The following is a 20,484-nucleotide window of genomic DNA, read 5'->3' as shown; positions in this document are numbered from 1 at the left end:
ACATTGTCATGACCTTGAATTCTGCTGGACAGAAGTACACTATGTGATTGATTCATATGTGTCACCAGATTCAGAGGAATGCCAATGCTAGGCATCACAGAGAGATAGGGAGAAGAGAAGAAGATTGTCTGACGGATAGTGCTCTCTTGGAGCAGCTAGATACTATTTTCCCTAAACACCTGTGATTCCTTGTGCTGAGAGCTGACAAGGTCAAGGTCAAGTTCAGCCTCAGCCGTGTGGCTTCCCCAGAGACTGAGTAACCAGCTGCACAGAATAGAGACTTTGGACTAAACACCTGATCTACAGGGGCACACAAGGAATCTGCTGGAGCTTGAACAGAAGAAGCCAATTCATCATCCGCTTGGACTCTGAACTTACGGGACCTGAAAGGTGAAATTCAGGATTTTTGTTGCTCAGGGTCTAGTTAGCTCTATCTTTGCCTATAACTGATTGGTTACAAAAGGATAGGATATTATAGTAGTATAATTACTCATATATATTTTTTTATATATCTATTGGTGTAATAATCAGTATGTTTTGGTTATTTTTATATCTATAATAAATAATATATTTCCATTTTGGCATTATTTCTTTCATTGGTGCAGCCTGACAGCAGAGCCTAAGGGCCAATTAGGTACTCTCATATCCATAGCAAATGAATCCAGAATAATTGCTATTTAGTGATTATCTGATATAGAAGTGCCTTACAGACCCAGTGCTCAAATGAGTTTCAATTTGGGTATGAAGGCTTAAGGACTGTAGCTCTGTTTACTGATTTTTACTGTAATTCAAGTGATGTATTCTGTATTGTCCTCGTACTGTAACAAGTTTTTGTTCTGTTTATTTTAAATAAAAATGTTGTGCAAACTAAAAAAAAAAAAAAGCATTGTATATATTCCTGGAAGAAAAGTCCATCAATTGTTAAAGTAGACCTGGAGAAAGCCACTGCTTATATCCCTGGAGTCAGTAGAATGGATTCTTGCTACTTTTTGGGATCCTGCCAAGTACTTGTGACCTGGCTTGGCCACTGATAGTAGTAGGATACTGGGTTAAATGAACCTTTGGTCTGGCCCAGTATGGAAATTCTTATGCTCTACCCTGCTTTACAAATGTGCACAGCCAATGGTGTATGAAAGCAAAAAAAGCCACTGTTGCAAAAGGAACACATTGTAATGAACAGTAACACACAGATACAAACATGTTTGACATTTAAGTAAAAATTCATAAAAACAAAGATATACAGCTTACCACTTCATGAATAGATCTATTGAAGCTATCATCCTCCGTGAGGATTAATAAAACGATAAGCGCCATGTAAACATGGTGTGAATTTCTTTCTTCTACATGATATAAAATCTCAAGAATGGGTAAAACCTAGGAAAAATGAAATGTATATTAATTTACTCTCTCAAAAATTTCTTTAGTGATCACTTTCCGAAAGTAAATGTGTTCTGCAAAATACTGATCTTCAAGTGCTGTAAAATACTTCCACGCCTTTTTTATTTTTATAATGGGATCCTCTCTTTGGATCTATGAGGGCAGCTGCTGGACCATAAGGTGAAAGATAAAAGTCATCCTTCACATTTTCCACTACCTGCTCTTCGCCCTAGCAGTATCATTTCCCACCATCTATCAAACTAGTAACCAGCTTATCCAAAATCTTCTCATCTGCTAAACTTTTAATCTATTCTGATTCTGGAAATCCTTCATCCAATTCAGTATCTTCTCAAACCTGCTTCATATACTTCTCAGGAGGGAACAGGGTACACATATTCTGCTAGCTTTATCTGTTAGCCTCCTATTCCCTTTTCCCTGCCACCTCTCCCTTCTTTTGTTCCACAGGGGAGCAAACAACTTGTATTTCAAAATTCTCACTGGAGTGGAGGAGTGGCCTAGTGGTTAGGGTGGTGGACTTTGGTCCTGGGGAACTGAGGAACTGAGTTCAATTCCGGCACAGGCAGCTCCTTGTGACTCTGGGCAAGTCACTTAACCCTCCATTGCCTGCCGCATTGAGCCTGCCATGAGTGGGAAAGTGCGGGGTACAAATGTAACAAAAATAAAAATAAAAAAACCTGTAGCTGGAACTGCCAGCACTGCCCTCTTATGAAAAGAACAAAAACAAAATCCTACCTTGGCTGGTGGACTACAGAAGATCCAAAATCTAAGTCTCAAATCATCACCAATAATACTGCTGCTAACTCTAGTTCTTTCTAGGTAAACTATCTTTCGTCCTCTGTTTCTCCCAATATTTCAATGTCTAACTAGCAAACACTGGTATGATAGATAAAAACAGCTTTCATATAAGGTCTTTTATGTACAACACAGAGCACGTGTCACACTTGGTATCAGAATAGAAAGACAGTGAATTGCACAGTAGAACCAGTCACTTTACAGTCTCTCTGTCACAAAATGTGTCAAACTTATCCATGTGGAGTGATTTCACACACACACCAATTCAACTGGCGTGTGCCCTGCCAATCTCTGTGCCTCAAACCTGTCAGGGTTGCCAGCAGTTATTCCTCCACACCAGCTACACCCCAATCCTGCTTCTTGCAACTGCTGGAATTGCTACAGTTCCTACCTCCGGTGCAGGGCTTTGAGCATCTGTGCATGCTCAAGGCCTGCCAGCTCCTGCCCTCTCCGAGACTCTCAAGGCCCTGCACTGGCTAGAACACGGCTTCCTTTGTGCCAGCCGGATGTATAAACCACAGTGATGCTGGTAACCATGGGGGGGGGGGGGGGGGGGGGGAAGAAGAAATGCTGGCAACCAGGGGGGGTGGGGGGGGGGAAGGAGGAAGAGAGACTTAAATATAAACAGAGATTCCCATTTTTCCCATTTGTGCCATTTTTTAGCCCCAAAATTTTGGTTTATATTAGAGTATATACAGTAATTTAAAAGCATAAAGTCATACTTCCAAGGATAAAAACAAATCTAAAAATCCCCGTTCAATGGTAGGAGTCAAAATATTTCCTGAGTATAAACAAGTGAGTGATGTAATGGATACTAAGGGCCAGATGCACAAAGCTTACCATGCTGGGAGCATTTGCTTTAGTCTGGTTGTAGCCAGTCTAACGTAAACTTTATTTTGCGAGTAATGTACAAAGGAGTTTTTCCATGACTCTAATGTGTGCCATTAGTAGCCACTGAGAACCCCATGCAAATGTATTACAATGAGCTCATTAGTATTCTAATGAGCATTCCAGGTGATGCACAGCTCCAGAGTGCCTGCCCTCTAACAAGCTAATTTTATGGTTGCTCTGGAACTGTCAGAAGAGGAGGGAAACACAAACAGGCAGTTGCAAAAGTTACCTGCTTATGCTCCCTGCCTCTCCCCTCCCCCGAGTGTCCCCCCTCTAATATTTAAGATTCCCCCCTCCCTGCCATACCTTGAAAAAGGAGGAGGGAGGGCAGGAGCAATACTTCCTCCCTCCGGGCCTGCACTGCACAAAATGACGGCACCCAGCCCCTGCCATCCTGGTATGCACGGGTGGGGCTAACCACCATATAAGAAAGAAAACTCTTTATATGGGTTCTTAGCCCCACCCAGTGCATCCCAGGATGCACCAGGCAGGGGCTGGGTGAAGCCATTTTGCGCATAGTGAGCCCAGAAGGAGGAGGTTTTAATCCTGCCTCCATCTTTTTCAAGGTATTGGGGGGAGGGGGTCACTAGACCATCAGGGCGATTCTTGCTGTGGGTTGGGCAGGGTTCCATTGGGACCACTAGGGATTATGTAGTGGAAAGTGTTTGGGGGGGGGGGGGGGGTTACTAAATCACCAGGAGTTTTTTTTTTTTTTAGTTGCACGAGAGGGGAGTCCAATGGACTCGGATGGACCCCCCATGCAACTCAAAAAAGTTAAGTTTTGGCAAGCTGTTAAATGCATTTCACAGAATGTGAAATGCATTTGACATCTCTGAGTCGCAAACAGAAGGGCATCTCAGTTGTGCATCTGCCACTGTTTGCAACCCAGTAAATTCACCACAGCACCTGTATTTAACAAGTGCTGCTGTGCATTGGCCCCTAAATGCTACTATCTTTATCCAGTTCCAATCAGTTTTCTGTAATGCAACCCCACACTTCTTTTATATACCTTAACACTGAATAATCCAAAAGAAAGCATGAAAAGTACACTAGTATACTTACAAGGCTTTCTGTATCTGTACGGGCCAACATGTAAGTCCTCACATTGCTGTTTTGATGTAGTAATGTATATAAAAGGAGGGTTGCCTGGTCAGACTTTTGTTGCTCAGATAGGGTAGTGTACAAACTATTGAAATTAATCTGAAAAGAATGTGGATTTGGAGACGAAAGTGCAGTGCTATCTGGAATACAAGAAAACAGACAGAAAAAAACAGGAATATCAGACATTTAGATGTTAATGAGCACATATTTGTCTTTCCTGTGGGTCCACCACCACGAAACCCTAGTATAAGCAGTAATGGAGAAACGTTTCAATCTAGTGGGAAAACCCCTAATATTTAAGGATAAAATTGTACAGACAAATCTAAATCATAGAACTTCTTGGGCAAGAACTATAGCTAGCTTACCTTGAGCTCAAATTTAGAAATGTAAGCAATTAGATCTAAAACCAAAATCCTTCAGTAACAAAACCACATGTGGAGGGTAGTTTTCAAAGGCATTTCTGCAGATAAAACTGCTTTCTCTATGGAAATAAATTTTATAAAAACTACCCAACCGATATTAGGATAAAAATATGTGCATATGTCCTATATGACAGTATACAGGTATATACACACATATGACAGTAGACACGTGTAAAATTCAGCTTATAAAACGACCCCACTTGTATGCAATTCTATAGTAGGTGTGTTCAGGGGTGTGTTTTGGGAGCAGTGTGGGCAGAGTCACGATTCAAGCATGAATATTTGCACCTGCTCCCAAGGAAGTGTAATGTCCACAGATTCATTCTAGTCAAAATCCCCCGGATTCAATACACAGCACACAAAATTGCACGCCTAAACTGCAACGTAATGACATGCCATTAACTAGCAATAATTGGGCACTAACCACCAATTAGTGCAGTTACTTGGCTCCAATTAGGATTTGCATGCACATCTTGCTAAGTGCTATTCTATAAAGATGTGCAAGCAATTTTTTTTAGCTTGCAACTGAAAAGGGGTGTGACCATAGATAGGGCATGGGTGGGGCAGTGGCATTCACTAAAAATGTGTACGGTATTAAAGAATTCAGGAGATCCGCTTCTAACTTATGTGCCAGGACTTACACCTGGTTTCACTTGGTGTAACTCCTCATGTCCAAAAGTTCATGTCGAAATCTGCTTTGAGCACTGTTCTACAAACAGCACCCAACTCTGACTGCAGTTTTTACAGAGTGAGGCACAAAAAAAAAAAACCTAACTCCTCCTAGAGTTTTTTGCCGTTTTCTCAGTAACATATTTGAATTTCAATGAGAAGTTTTACATATTTAGTCGTCATACTTATATATTACTATTAAATATTTAATTATTTTAAGCTATGTTGATGTTACTGACATTTTGGCATTACAATCTAGCGATTTTTGCACATTAAACATGTTTGAGCTAAAACGCAGTAAAATAATGTCATTCAAACGATAGAATTAATGTGTCACAATTTCACAGTTACTGTGAATGCTCAAAGTGCCCACCCCAGCTTTAACACTAAGTCAATGGCTGGCAGTACAGTCTCAGACCCAAAACATTTTTGAATGTGCAAAAATCACTGGCTGGTCATGCTAAAAAGTCTGTAACTTCGCTGTTTTTAAAGATAATCTCATTCCACTTGCTTCTCCACTTAGGTATCCTATTTATACCTTCCACATCCCAGAGGACAGAAGCGCTCCTAAGAGCATAGTACTTTTGAAAGTTTAAGTGGGTGCACGTAACACTGTAAATTTATGCATGTTGAACAGCAGGTGCAAATGGTAAATCATACCTTTTCTGGAGTACAATTTAAGTGTTTTCCTTTGTTTTTTAAACTTGGCAAAGTCCACACACATAAACATGTGCGTATACTTTTTATAAAAACATGCTGTTCATAAAATTAGCCCCTTCAGTGATCATCATTAAATATCATGCCTAATAGCTCTGAACCTAATTTGTTTTATCTACTACTAATATTAAACTTTCTATGACGCTACTAGACATACAAAGCACTGCACTAATATTTAAAATACAAAGGCAGTGCCTGTTCCATGCAGAAAACCAAGACCACACAGGGCCTAAAATACCAACTGAATCCAGTTTTCTGAAAAGCAAACCATGATTAACAAGGTCGAACACCGATGACATGTAGTTGCATAAGCAGAGAGGTAATTCCTTTGTTCAACTGAAGAGGTAATTCAGAAAGAAATGATAAACATATTTCAGTGCTAAAATCTTTTTTCAAAATTCAGATTGCATGGGATCCACATCATCAAATCAATCTAGGTAGTCCTGAAGTTGGACTGCTACAAGAATTTCCAAAACTTGTTCTATTCATTTTTTCCTATGTTAACCAATTTTTGAATTGTGCCTTGCCTATAATTGTGGACTTAGCAGTAATTATCATTTAATAGATTTCTTTATAAAATATTTTCTTGTATGGTATGATAATACTCCTTTTCTGTACAAGTGTATCTTGTAAAATTCATTAAAATTACAAATAAATCAAGAATTTCCAAAACTTTAGTCAGAAAGGGAATACTGGCTACTGAACGAAAGAATATATACTGGCAGGTTTTGGCAGTATCTTTCAAAACAGGTGTTATATTAATTTCTGAAGGAAAACATCCCATAGTAAAGATGATAGTTAAAAAAAGAAAAAAAAATGTAGCCAGTGTAAGCCTTCTGGGGAAAGATGTCAACATAATTACTAGACAAGGGTCTAGGGTCACAGGAACTCTTACTACATTTTTTAATAAAGTTCGCAAGATGATGAAGCTGCAGAGTGACTGTACTTAAAAGTGAAAATTCATTTCAATGGAATGCAGAAGCAGATAGGAAGCCAATGAAGAGCCATGCGAAAGTGGGTAATACGGTTGTAACCATCTTCCTAAGTCATGCAGCTGAATTGTTAGTTATAAGTACATAAGTAATGCCATACTGGGAAAAGACCAAGGGTCCATCGAGCCCAGCATCCTGTCCACGACAGCGGCCAATCCAGGCCAAGGGCACCTGGCAAGCTTCCCAAACGTACAAACATTCTATACATGTTATTCCTGGGATTTTGGATTTTTCCAAGTCTGTTTAGTAGCGATTTATGGACTTGTCCTTTAGGAAACCGTCCAACCCCTTTTTAAACTCTGCTAAGCTAACCGCCTTCACCACATTTTCCGGCAATGAATTCCAGAGTTTAATTACACGTTGGGTGAAGAAAGATTTTCTCCGATTTGTTTTAAATTTACTACACTGTAGTTTCATCGCATGCCCCCTAGTCCTAGTATTTTTGGAAAGCGTGAACAGACGCTTCACATCCACCTGTTCCACTCCACTCATTATTTTATATACCTCTATCATGTCTCCCCTCAGCCGTCTCTTCTCCAAGCTGAATAGCCCTAGCCTCCTTAGTGTTTCTTCATAGGGAAGTCGTCCCATCCCCGCTATCATTTTAGTCGCCCTTCGCTGTACCTTTTCCAATTATAATAGTTATAATAGACTGTTCAACAGCAAAGTGATCAGGAAGTGTTTACTGTAGTTCAAGAGGGAGACAATAAGAGTTAAGTAAAGAGTTTTGGTAATGTCGTGTCTGGAAAATAGTGGTGATAATGCCTCTCTCCAACTACCATTGAATTTCTTCAAATACCTTTACCTTTTTTGTATTTACAATGGTTAAAAGAAAGGGGAAAACTCGGATTTACCCTGTAGCTGAGTCAACTCCTCAGGCAGCTGGTCCAATGGACAAATTCATCACTTCAGGCATTTTGGAATCCAGAGCTGGAGCCTTGCTACGAGTAACGCCAAGTGAAGGCGATTTAGTGTTCCTGCTTGCAGATACAAGTATCAGAACGGAGGAACGCAGCAGCCCAGCAGATCCAACGAGTCAGCTTGACGCGGTTTGCAGGAACTCGCCCGCTGATGATGCGAGGGGAACCCCGGGGGTGGGGTAGTGCATCAGCTACAATCGCTGTTGCTGAAGAAGCTACCAAAGTCATCTTTGTGAGGCCAGCAAGCATAAACGAAAATGTTTCAGGACCCTGCACAGAGGAGATGGGAGCATAGACACCGGTGAATCTGTATTTATGGTAAAGACTACACTTGTAACATTAGATACTTTTTGGGAGGCAACTGCCAAATTTGAAGTCTCTAGTTGAAATAAGTTTGCCCCTCTTACTACTTTAGCACAGATTTCTTGATCTGACTTCCAGAATTTGGAGAAAAAGGATTCCAATTTGGAGACTAAAACACCTATAACAGAAACAACACCTGTAATAGAAAGATCTGTTTAATCACTGACTGTGCAACAATATGTGGTGATTAAAGATTCTGCTGCTTTGCATCATAAATTGGAGAATGTTATTCGTAAGAAGACTCTGCATTTTATTAATTTTTCAAAAGTTCTATCTGTAGCAGCTTTATTAACTTTGAAACAATATTTTTTTGGAAATTCTTAAAAATCCTAAACAGGCCTGTCCTCCATTATCTAGACTTTATTATATTCCTCCTTTTGCTCGAAAACAAGGTGGTCAACAAAAAGGTTTGGGTTCAGAACTTTCTTCAGACTCACTGACTGTTACACAGCTTTTGGAAAGTGGTGATGAATCTGCCGTTCCAGCTATATTGATAGCCCATTTTATTCTGGAACCAGATAGAGATTAGGTGTTAAAACAGTTGTTTTCAAAATAGAGAAACTTAATTTTTAAAACTGCAAAGTGCAGGTTTTCCTGGATGTTTCACGTCCCACGCAAAAAAGGGGACAATTTCTTCAACTGAGTCCTAGATTGCTTCAGCTTGGGGAACTATTCTGGTTAAATTTTCCTTGTAAATATGTCATTAAATATCAATCTGTGAGGTATATATTTTTTGAACCTAAGGAACTGTCCACTTTTTTGGACTCCAAGAGCAGGGAGTCCTCGCCTTGTCCCTCTGAGCTACCAAAGACTTCCACTCCATAGTAATGAATTGCCATGTAACTCCCATTAAGATTACTGTTTATTAATGGTGAAGTATTTTCTGGAATTTTTCCTTGTCCTCCTCTTTCTTATTGTGGACTGGGTTTGAAGGGTTTATATTTTATTTTTTCTTTCCTGATTTTTTTGTGGACATATTCTCCATGTAGATACAGTTTGTGTTAAACCTTCTTGTTTCTGAATCAAGATGTATTGTCTCGGGATAAAATTGTTAAAATAAAAATAAAAAGTACATATTTGGTCCCACCATTTAATCAAACATTTACATGGATAAGATAGCAGAAAGAATGCCCTTATATTTTTATCTTGTTATCACATAGACAGAAACAATTTTCTCCTATCTTGAGTTGACTTAATAATGTCTGGATAAATCAAGATCTTCTGACCACATAACGACGTCATAAGAGCTACAAAAATGAGTCATCCAATGATTGAGATCTTGTTCAAATTTAAAAGATATTACCAGGATAGCTCTTTCTGTAACTTCTGATATTGATTCCTTCAACAATGCTGACAGATTATTCAAATTAACCCCCCCTTCGTTAAGACATTGCCTTCTCCGGTTCATTATTCCCTGGTATCTTAGAGGCACTAGGGACAAAGTATATTCTATTCCGAGGTGGTATAGCGTCGTAAGAAAAATGTAAAACTTCCATCAAATACTTTGTAAATAAGTCCCCAGGGAGACTACCAGAGGGTTTCAGGAAATTCAAAATACAGAGATTTAATCTCCTGTTATAATTCTCCAATTTCTTTATCATCCTGTGGAGGAATAATTTATCTTTAATTGTTGTATTTTTAAAGTCTTGAAGTATGCTTGAAGTCTTCTTTTAACTGGTGTAACTGATTTGCAGAGTCCACCTTCACAATATCCACAAAAGATGCCAATTCTGATACCTTTAAGGATAAAGTTTTTACCTCTGTCATAGACTCAGCTACAATAATAGTCAAATGTTGCAGGCCTCTCCAAATGTGCTCCAGAGTCACCCCTGTGTAGGGCACCAGTGACTCAGTCCTTTTTCCTGGATTCCTCAGTGGGCTTCCTTACCAATCCGGTCCCCTCACACACAGAGCTAAGGCTCGTGCCTTCTGCTTCCCGAGATTTCATATAACACAGCAGGTGAAGCCCCCAGACATTTTGGGGGGGGGGGGGGGGGGGGTTGGCGTCTGCAGGAGATAATGAAACCTTCAACCCCAAGGTGAGGGACATTCCCTCATCCATCACAACAGCACGGTTTACTCAGAGCATTACTAAGGGGGTGCCAATGGCGTACCAGTCAATCCTCTGCTGAACCAACGAAGAGGTCCAAGCCTGAGAGAGACCCATCTGGACCAATCCTTTCCTTTTCGCATGTGGCAGTGCCAAGCTCCAAGCACTGAGGAAAAAAGGTAATGAAGAAGGAAATTGTGGTTCAAGCAGAGAGCAGCCATCTTCCTCACCTTCATGCTTTTCCTCATACTGCTTTTGTCCTTATAGTAAGATTGTTTCTGAACAAGGTATGTGCAATATGCAGCTTCCACTTGTCTGTTTATGATTTAACTGGCTGGTGTTTTATTCAATGGACCTGTTTTTAGAATAATTTTAAACTATTTTTGCCTTTATTATTTATTTACTAATTTTTAAGATTTCATTATTGCATTTAATATTTTGTTTGCCATTTAGCATTATAATTGTACACCTTTTGCTCATATCAATGTTTTTTAATTTGGCTTTTTTATCATATTAACATATGTTCGTGAAATTTTAAATTTTGTATGTTTTTTCATCTGAACCCCTGATGCAGACAATTTCACTGAAACACGGACTATGTCAGGTCTGCTTAACATAGTACTTATTTGATGATCCCTATTCTTGAAGGCTCCTTGTGCTTTTTTGGCTAGTATCCACAGAGATAGAAAATAACATAGAAGGGGACATCGTACGATGCATCACAGATTAAGTGGATGAAGGTAGTATCGTATATTGAAGAAGATTGTAACTTCTACATTGGCAATTTCCTTTCCCCTGATGAAACTCTAGTGAAGAGGTCCCCACCAGGATACATAAGATAAGTGCTTCTGGTCTTGAAAAGATCAGGAATAAGAAGTACATAAGTATTGCCATACTGGGACAGACCAAAGGTCCATCAAGCCCAGCATCCTGTTTCCAACAGTGGCCAATCTAATGCACAGATACCTGGCAAGATCCCAAAAAAGTACAAACATTTTATACTGCTTATCCCAGAAATATGCTGCAATCATGTTTTGAAGTATCTTCTGATATACATAAAACATCTGGACTGATACCGTTAGATACTGTCTTTGTTATTTAAAAGTATAAAAAATAGAAAGAGAATATATAATAAAAAAAAAAAAAAAAAAAAAGGAAAATTCAGAATAGAAAGAATGGAATTTATTAAAGTGCATCACATTTTTTGGGAGTTTATTTTGACAAAAGAAAGTCACTGTACTATTTCCTCCTTTAAGTTTTTCACTTTTCTTAGTGATTTTCATAGACTAAAAATGTTAAATTATCCAAACATCACCCAGAAAACTACCTGGAACCCTATTCGGAGGTCCTTACACTCTGTATCCATGTACACCCCTTTAATGCCTCGCCAGATGATAAACTTGACAAATCTTCCCTAATGACCTATTGTACTTTTAGCCACTAACTTGGCTAAGGGGTCCTTTTACTAAGATGTGTAGGTGCTTATGCGCGTACAACGTGTGTCAAATTAGAACTACCGCATGCCCCAGGCGGAAATTTCTAATTTCTACCGTGGGGCGCTAACCAGGTGGTAATCGGCAGTGTACATGCGCTGATGATTACTGCCCAGTTAACACGCGAGACCTTATCGCTTAGTCAATGGGTGGCAGTAAGTTCTCAGGCCCAAAATGGACGCACACTGATTTTTATTTTGCTGCATGTCCATTTTCGGCAAAAAAAAGGGGCCCTTTTTGCAGGTTTGCTGAAAAATGGTCATGCATGCATCCAATACGCAGGACATTTTTCAGTGTGCCTTAGTAAAAGGGCCCCCTCAATTAGCTAATTATACACGTCAATGTAAGTTATAAATGTTGTAGGTTCTAATCTGTTGCAACTCATCTGAGGCTCTGTAGTTGTAAACGTGTGTAGTAAAAAGACGAGGGATTGAGGCAGCCCTAGGCACACTTTTAAACATGAACTCATGAAAGAACTGTTGTGTTATAAAAGCTGTGTGGTCTCTTTTCCCTGCCAGACTATATCAAAGCAATGCAATGACATGAGTCCAAGACTGTGTTCTGTCATTACAGCTTAAGGGATCGGACATGATCCCATGACAGTAGCATGATTGTATAACGAAGATAACCAGACAGGCATACAGAGGTTTGAATGTTTCTTCCTGTTTTATAAAGGCAGACTGAAAAGTACTAAAAGAAAAATTTAGACTATTACTGTGCTCCCTTAATAAAATAAATGGGTCACAGAGAGACTTAGAAAACCACATGTGGAATTATGTGACCAGAAATGCAGAGTAAGAAAAAAACATGATAGTTATTTTAAAACATCAGCTAGATCTACTGTTTTCACAATAAATTTATTCAAAACTCTATTATAGGTGCCATGACTATTTGGATACGCCAACCAACAGAACTACAGCCATGCCATTTTAATATATATTATTTTAAAAGAAAACAAACCAACATATCCTGTGCAGTACAAAACCACACATGAGAAATAGCATCAATTAAAAACTTGCTGTCAAGTCATTCTAAATATTTTTTTAGGCAGCCACCCGAGTGTACACCTTTACCCAGGAAGCAGCCATGTTAGCCAGAAAACCATATTTCCATTTTTATTCCTTGGGTCTGATTGGTTCATGCAGTTTGTGTGATGTCATTTGGGACATTACAGCTAGTGTGAACCAATCAAGTTTTATTCCCTGTGAGTATGTAACCCTGCTCCAAAAATTGTTCTCTTTCAGGCAAGTCACAGAGAAGCATCACAAAGAACTTCAAAATAATGACTTTCTAAGGACATTCAGAGGACGTAGGCAGGTTAGAAGGCAGATACTAGAGTCATTCAGGGTGAACATAAGATCTACACAGAGAGAAATGGTCAAAAGGTTATTTATAAAAATCAGTGTACGCCAAGACTGTATATTCTATGAGTCAAAGAAGGAACAGGCCTCATAGAAATAGGTCATTCCTATTGAGCTACTATAAAAGGCCTCCAGGCTTACTTAGCAGCATCAAATCCAAATGTGCAGAAGGGGATGAAATGTGAAAGTTAATGTCTAGAATCCATCTCTAACATTACACTTGGACAAGCGCTCCAACAAGTATGAATCAGAATCTACCAGTATCAAAAGGGAAGGATGCAACTGAATTTGCAATAAAAAAAAAAATCTTCAAGGAATTAGATCAGCAAATGAGGAAAAACAAGTGGCAAATGCATAAGAATGGAAGGAAATACAAAGTATTATTCCAGGAATCATTCATTGATCGAAACCAGACACATGAATGAATGAGTGAGTGATGGTTGCAGCCCAGAACAAAGGATGCCAAGATAGTATGTAGCAAGCAGAGAAAGAAAAAAAAAACCTGGTAGCCAGACATCTGCAAATTCTATAAGGAAGAGCTGAAAACCTTTAGATTGTAAGCTCTCTTGAGCAGGGACTGTCCTTCCCCATGTTAAACTTGTACAGCGCTGCGTAACCCTGGCAGCGCTATAGAAATGCTAAGTAGTAGTAGTAGTAGTAAAACCGTTACTCATGTCATAGCTGCCTGTGAAGCTCTGATGCAGAAAATTCTTTACAGAAAGGCGAGGTGGAACATCTCATTCATTTGAAACATTGTAAATATTTACAATATCACTCTACCGGAAAGGCACTGGGATCATGACTCCTAGAGAATTATGAAGAATAGAGAGGTTACCATCATCTGGAACATCCCCATTCTGACCAACAAAAAGCTGGATGTGAGGAAGCTGGATGTAGTGGTAAAACAGAAAAACACCAGAACAGCAATGATCATAGAGGTAGGTGATGGTCCCAAGCTGTTACTCTGTTTCATGTGGAGAAAGAGAGAGAGAGAGAGAGAAAAGATCCTCAAATATCAAGAAAAGCAGTCTGAGACTAAGAACGCATACCAGAAAGATACAGAAATATTTCCCATTGTTTTGGGTGCCACTGGCTTTATTAAAAGGAATTTTCAAGCACACCTGGATAGGTTGGCTATACATGCTACATTTTATGTACTCTAGAAAGAAGCTACATACTATCTTGGCATCCTTTGTTCAAAAGATAAACCTTGCTTTCTCTACCTCACCACCTCTCCCTCCACTAGTCCGTTCCCCTCTCTCTCCTTCCCCTCATTCCCTTTCCTCCTTTCCTGAAGTTACTATTGAGGAAACTACACTTCTTTCTTCCTCAAAATGTACCACCTGTTCCTCTGATCCCATTCCCACCCACCTTCTTAATGCCATCTCTCCTGCTCTTATACCTTTTATCTGTCACATTCTCAACCTCTCACTTTCCACTGCGACTGTCCCTGCTGCCTTTAAACATGCTGTGGTCACACCTCTCCTTAAGAAGCCTTCACTCGACCCTACTTGTCCCTCTAATTACCGACCCATCTCCCTCCTTCCTTTTCTCTCCAAATTACTTGAGCGTGCTGTTCACCGCCGCTGCCTTGATTTTCTCTCCTCACATGCTTCTCTTGACCCACTACAATCTGGTTTTCGCCCTCTCCACTCAACCGAAACTGCACTTACTAAAGTCTCCAATGACCTATTACTGGCTAAATCCAGAGGTCAATACTCCATCCTCATTCTGCTTGATCTTTCCGCTGCTTTTGACACTGTCGATCACAGCATACTTCTCGATACCCTGTCCTCACTTGGATTCCAGGGCTCTGTCCTTTCCTGGTTCTCTTCCTACCTCTCCCTCCGCACCCTTTAGTGTTCACTCTGGTGGATCCTCTTCTACTTCTATCCCTCTGCCTGTCGGCGTACCTCAGGGTTCTGTTCTTGGTCCCCTCCTCTTTTCTATCTACACTTCTTCCCTTGGTTCATTAATCTCATCCCATGGCTTTTCCTACCATCTCTATGCTGATGACTCCCAAATCTACCTTTCTACCCCTGATATCTCACCTTGCATCCAAACCAAAGTTTCAGCGTGCTTGTCTGACATTGCTGTCTGGATGTCTCAACGCCACCTGAAATTAAATATGACCAAAACCGAGCTTCTCATTTCCCCCCCCAAACCCACCTCCCCGCTCCCCCCGTTTTCTATTTCTGTTGATGGCTCTCTCATTCTCCCTGTCTCCTCAGCTCGAAACCTTGGGGTCACCTTTGACTCTTCTCTCTCCTTCTCTGCTCATATCCAGCAGATTGCCAAGACCTGTCGTTTCTTTCTTTACAACATCCGTAAAATCCGCCCCTTTCTTTCCGAGCACTCTACCAAAACCCTCATCCACACCCTTGTCACCTCTCGTTTAGACTACTGCAATCTGCTTCTTGCTGGCCTCCCACTTAGTCACCTCTCCCCTCTCCAGTCGGTTCAAAACTCTGCTGCCCGTCTCATCTTCCGCCAGGGTCGCTTTACTCATACTACCCCTCTCCTCAAGACCCTTCACTGGCTCCCTATCCGTTTTCACATCCTGTTCAAACTTCTTCTACTAACCTATAAATGTACTCACTCTGCTGCTCCCCAGTATCTCTCCACACTCGTCCTTCCCTACACCCCTTCCCGTGCACTCCACTCCATGGATAAATCCTTCTTATCTGTTCCCTTCTCCACTACTGCCAACTCCAGACTTCGCGCCTTCCGTCTCACTGCACCCTACACCTGGAATAAACTTCCTGAGCCCCTACGTCTTGCCCCATCCTTGGCCACCTTTAAATCTAGACTGAAAGCCCACCTCTTTAACATTGCTTTTGACTCGTAACCACTTGTAACCACTCGCCTCCACCTACCCTCCTCTCTTCCTTCCCGTTCACATTAATTGATTTGATTTGCTTGCTTTATTTATTTTTGTCTATTAGATTGTAAGCTCTTTGAGCAGGGACTGTCTTTCTTCTATGTTTGTGCAGCGCTGCGTACGTCTTGTAGCGCTATAGAAATGCTAAATAGTAGTAGTAGTAGTAAGCTAATGTATGCATGAGAGAGATTTACACACAACAAAGGTAGTGAACATGCAAATCTCTCTCATGCATATTCATTAGGAATATCCTGAAAACCTTGATTTTGCTGCTAGCCAGGAAGGGTATCCCTTTGGATTATGGATTAAAGGGGGATGTAGATATGTAGGACAGGTGACTTCCTTGGGGCGAGGTGGCTGTCCCTCTTTCTCATGTCAGTCAGCATGGAACATCCCGCAGAAATATTTTTACTTATATTTGCAGCTTCGACATTATGTCGCTTCTTTGAAAAGATCTACAGGCGCTAGTGTCTCTTTTACAACTTTAGATACTGTTTTCGTACAAATGCCAGCCACAGCTATAATAAAACTTTCTCTATGGTATAGACTAGGCAAAGAATATAGACCTTCTCCTTTTTTTTTTTTACAGCACTAGCTACGGACTGGAGCACTCGCCTGGGAGTAGAAGCGTCTGAAAAAAAGCTCTCTCGATGTTTCAGTTTAGCTTGTTGGGTCTCCCCTAATGTAAGCCTTCACGAGATCCAATATAAAATTTTACAAAGCATATATCACTGGGAGTAAGCGTAAAATTATGGGTCTTTGGGACTCTGACGTATGTGACAAATGTAGCCTGGGCAGGCGTTCATTGGTACATCATTTCCTAGAGTGCAGATGACTTCAGACCTTTTGACCCGGCGTTACTGCTTTTTTGGAAAATACCTTGGGCGCCTCTTATGAGTGGTCTTATGGAGTTCTGCTAATGGGCTCCGACTCTGACTTACTCAGATAAGGGCTCACTGACAACCAGTGTAAATTTGTTCTGCTAGCTTTAATTTTGGCCAAAAAAGTAATTTTACAGCATTGGGTTAGGCTATTATCCCCACCTCTGGAACAGTGGCACAGCAGTCGGAGGCAGATGGCAGACTGGGACGATCGAAGGTTATCTGCCCTGGCCCATTGGGCATCTCAAGAATATGGAGATTTACGGAAGAATTGTATGAGGCGGTTGCCCAGTGCGCCCCACGCCTCTCTCTCTGATTCTACCTCTGTCTCTATTTCTGTTCTAGCTTGATAGCACCTGGATATGGGGGTGGAGGAGGCTGGTTGGGTGGGAGGGGGGAAGGGGAGAGGGCTTTTTTTTTTGTTTTCTTCTTCTATATAAAACAATGAGTGGTTCAGCAAGGCCTTGTTGTACTAGACAGTCACCTAATTTGTGTAAAACTTTACCATGTTTATTCTTTATTTTGATAATGCTGAATTAATGATTATTCTTTTTTCTGTGCTACTTGTTAATAAACAGATTTTCAAAAACAAACAAACAAACATTTCACCATCTGTGCACCTCTGGGAAAACAGCAAGTGAGCCAATGAAAACTTAACTTTCAACACAGAGGCCCTGTGCATTCAGATGCCACACCCTTCATTATTAACACCAGCATATTTCTGGGGAAGGCAACACACACACAATTCACCGCCTATCTGTTCTTTACTCCATGATGCAGCTTCAAATTATAGAAGGGGCGACGGCTAAGAAAGCAAACAGAATGTTAGGCATTATTAGGAAAAGAATGGAAAACAAAAATGAGGATGTTATAATGCTTTTGTATCACTCCCTGGAGCAACACCACCTTGAATACTGTGTGCAATTCTGGTCATCGCACCTCAAAAAAGATAAAGTGGAATTAGAAAAGGTACAGAGAAGGCAACGAAAATGATAAAGGGGATGGGATGGCTTTCCTATGAGGAAAGGCTAAAGTGGCTACGGCTCTTCAGCTTCAAGAAAAGACAGTTTAGGAGAGATATGGTAGAGGTGTATAAAATGTGTGGAGAGGAATGGGTAGATGTGAATCGCTTCTTTACATGGTGTGAGGACCACACAATGAGAAAGGTTGGGGGCAGTCTATGATTAAATTTGTCACTGAATAGGGGCACACCCCACGGGTGATAAGAGAATAGCCCCAGTGACCATATGAGACTTTCCCTGAACAACTACTCTGAAACTATTGGACACTTTTGCTTTATATTCTATTATTTTTTGTTTTGTATTTAAGAATATTTTCAGTAGATTGACGCCATTAAAATCTGACTGTATTTCTAGGATAAGCAGCATAAAATGTATTGTACTGCTTTGGGATCTTGCCAGGTACTTGTAACCTGGATTGGCCACTGTTGGAAACAGGATGTTGGGCTTGATGTACCTTCAGTCTGTCCCAGTATGGCAATACTTATGTTCTTATAAAAGACAAATATGCCATAGCGAATACCCCTGGCGTAAGCATCATATGCAGGAATTACTCAAATATTAGAACAAAAGAAACTTTATAACCTTCAGGTGAAGGAAGCTAGGAAAAATTATTTCAATAAGTTAACTGACAATGATAATATCATTAGGCAACTGTTTGCAATTATTAATGACCTTACAGGAAGGAAGCAGGTTAGAAAGAATGCACAAACTCCATCTGCAGCTTCACTGGGAAATTACTTTGAATCATAAATAAGTACAGTAAGACACCGATTATCCGAACTCTGATTATCTGGATGTCTAATTATCCAGACTGCTTCTGTTCTTTATTTTGAATCATAATTTCTGTATTATAATTATCACATTATGCCTGATATACAGTTAAAAAAAATTATAACCACAAATAGTTTGCTATTTTTCCCCATTTATTATTGAAAACAAAAAATAATGTTCAACATGTAATGCTCAAAGTTTGTGTACTTTTCAAAATGGAACGTCCAATTATCCGGATTGCTCTCTACAGATAATCAGCGTCATACTTTAAGGGCTCAGTTTGATAAGCAAACAAATATCTCAGATGCTGTGCAAGAGATAGGAACAGACGCCTCTCTTAGGGCAAAAATGAGACATAGTAAATAAGATTTTTTTTTAATGTGTGGTTTATTAGATCCTGCACCAATTAAATGGCTAAAGATGTCTAGACATGAACAAATTCCATTGCTGTTAATGGTTAACCAGAGCCTGTCTGGAGGTCTAGTTCCTACTTTATGGAAGCATTCCATATGTCCTATTTTGAAATCCCCTAAAGCAGATCCCATGGCAGTACAAAATCTAACCTGTTTTCTGACTAAAATCTTGGAGCAGGTGGTACTTAGACAATTATTAACTTTTGTTGAAAATACTAATGTCTTCAATCCACGACAATCAGATTTTCGTAAGGGTCATAGTATGGAAACAATCTTGAGTTGCTTCTTGAGTGAGGCACATGAGATGTTAGATAGTGGGTACTATGAGCATGCTGTATCATTGGAACTTGCTGCAGCTTTTGATCTTGTACATCATGAACTGTTAGGTAGATTAGAACCTACTGGAGTTTTAGAGGGTCTTCAAGCAATTCACCTCCTTATGTAGTGGCAAAAAATAATAAAATATCCAAGGATTATTAATTGGTCATGGGGAGTACCACAGGGTTCTGCCCTTTCACCATTACTTTTTAATATTTTTATTGCACTATTAGTAACAATTATTCAGGAACCAGGAGTAAGGGTATATTGTTGCGCAGATGATATTTTGATTTGGGCTAAAATTGATCCACTGGACCAAGATCTATCAAGGTTTCAAAATCGTTTAGCCTTAATATCTCAATGGGTGGAAGATCATCGATTGTTTTTAAATACTGACAAAACAGTGGCATGCTGGATAGCAGGTCAAAGCCTTCAACCAGCTTTAATTCCTAGTCTATTAGATAAATCCATCCCAGCAGTAACTAAATTTAAATATTTAGGGGTGATTCTGGACTCACAATTGGACTTTAAAGATCATATATCAGAAGAGGGTTTTATACACTGAGGTTATTGCATACTTTATTGCATAAATGCAAATGTAATATATGCTGGAACCTCAAGTTCAAATCTTAGACAACTGCAGACACTGTAAAATGCGGTGTTAAGATTATTAGGTAATGGTGAAAAATTTGATCACATTACTCCATATTTTTAAATTATTACTGGTTGCCGATATCATATAGGGTAAAATTTAAATAGCTACCCCTAGCCGATAAAGCATATTATGGACAGTGTCTAGGATACTTGCATTCTATGACTCTCCCTTACACTCCAACTAGAAATCTTACAGGATAACAGAATGAATATATATATATATATATATATATATATATATATATATATATATATATATATATATATATATATATATATTGTAACACAGTAGGTAACAGCAGATAAAGACTTGTACGATTCATTCCGTATGTCCAACAAGATAAACTCATAGCAATATAAAACATTTTAATGCTA

General features: G+C 39.8%; 1 protein-coding gene across 1 annotated transcript in view; it reads right to left on the bottom strand.

The window, feature by feature from the left end:
* Positions 1 to 20,484, bottom strand: part of DYM (dymeclin) — a 693,305-nt gene that overhangs the window by 445,872 nt on the left and 226,949 nt on the right. Inside the window, exons 10-11 of the mRNA XM_030192928.1 lie at positions 4,144 to 4,322; positions 1,249 to 1,374 (exon numbers count right to left, since the gene is read on the bottom strand). Of these exons, the coding sequence (XP_030048788.1) occupies positions 1,249 to 1,374; positions 4,144 to 4,322 (305 nt within the window). The remainder of the gene's footprint in view (positions 1 to 1,248; positions 1,375 to 4,143; positions 4,323 to 20,484) is intronic.

Source organism: Microcaecilia unicolor, chromosome 2 (genome assembly GCF_901765095.1).
Source record: "Microcaecilia unicolor chromosome 2, aMicUni1.1, whole genome shotgun sequence".
Taxonomy (NCBI): Eukaryota; Metazoa; Chordata; class Amphibia; order Gymnophiona; family Siphonopidae; genus Microcaecilia; species Microcaecilia unicolor.
The sequence above is the reverse complement of the archived record's forward strand: the minus strand, read 5'-3'. Positions and strand labels throughout refer to the sequence as shown.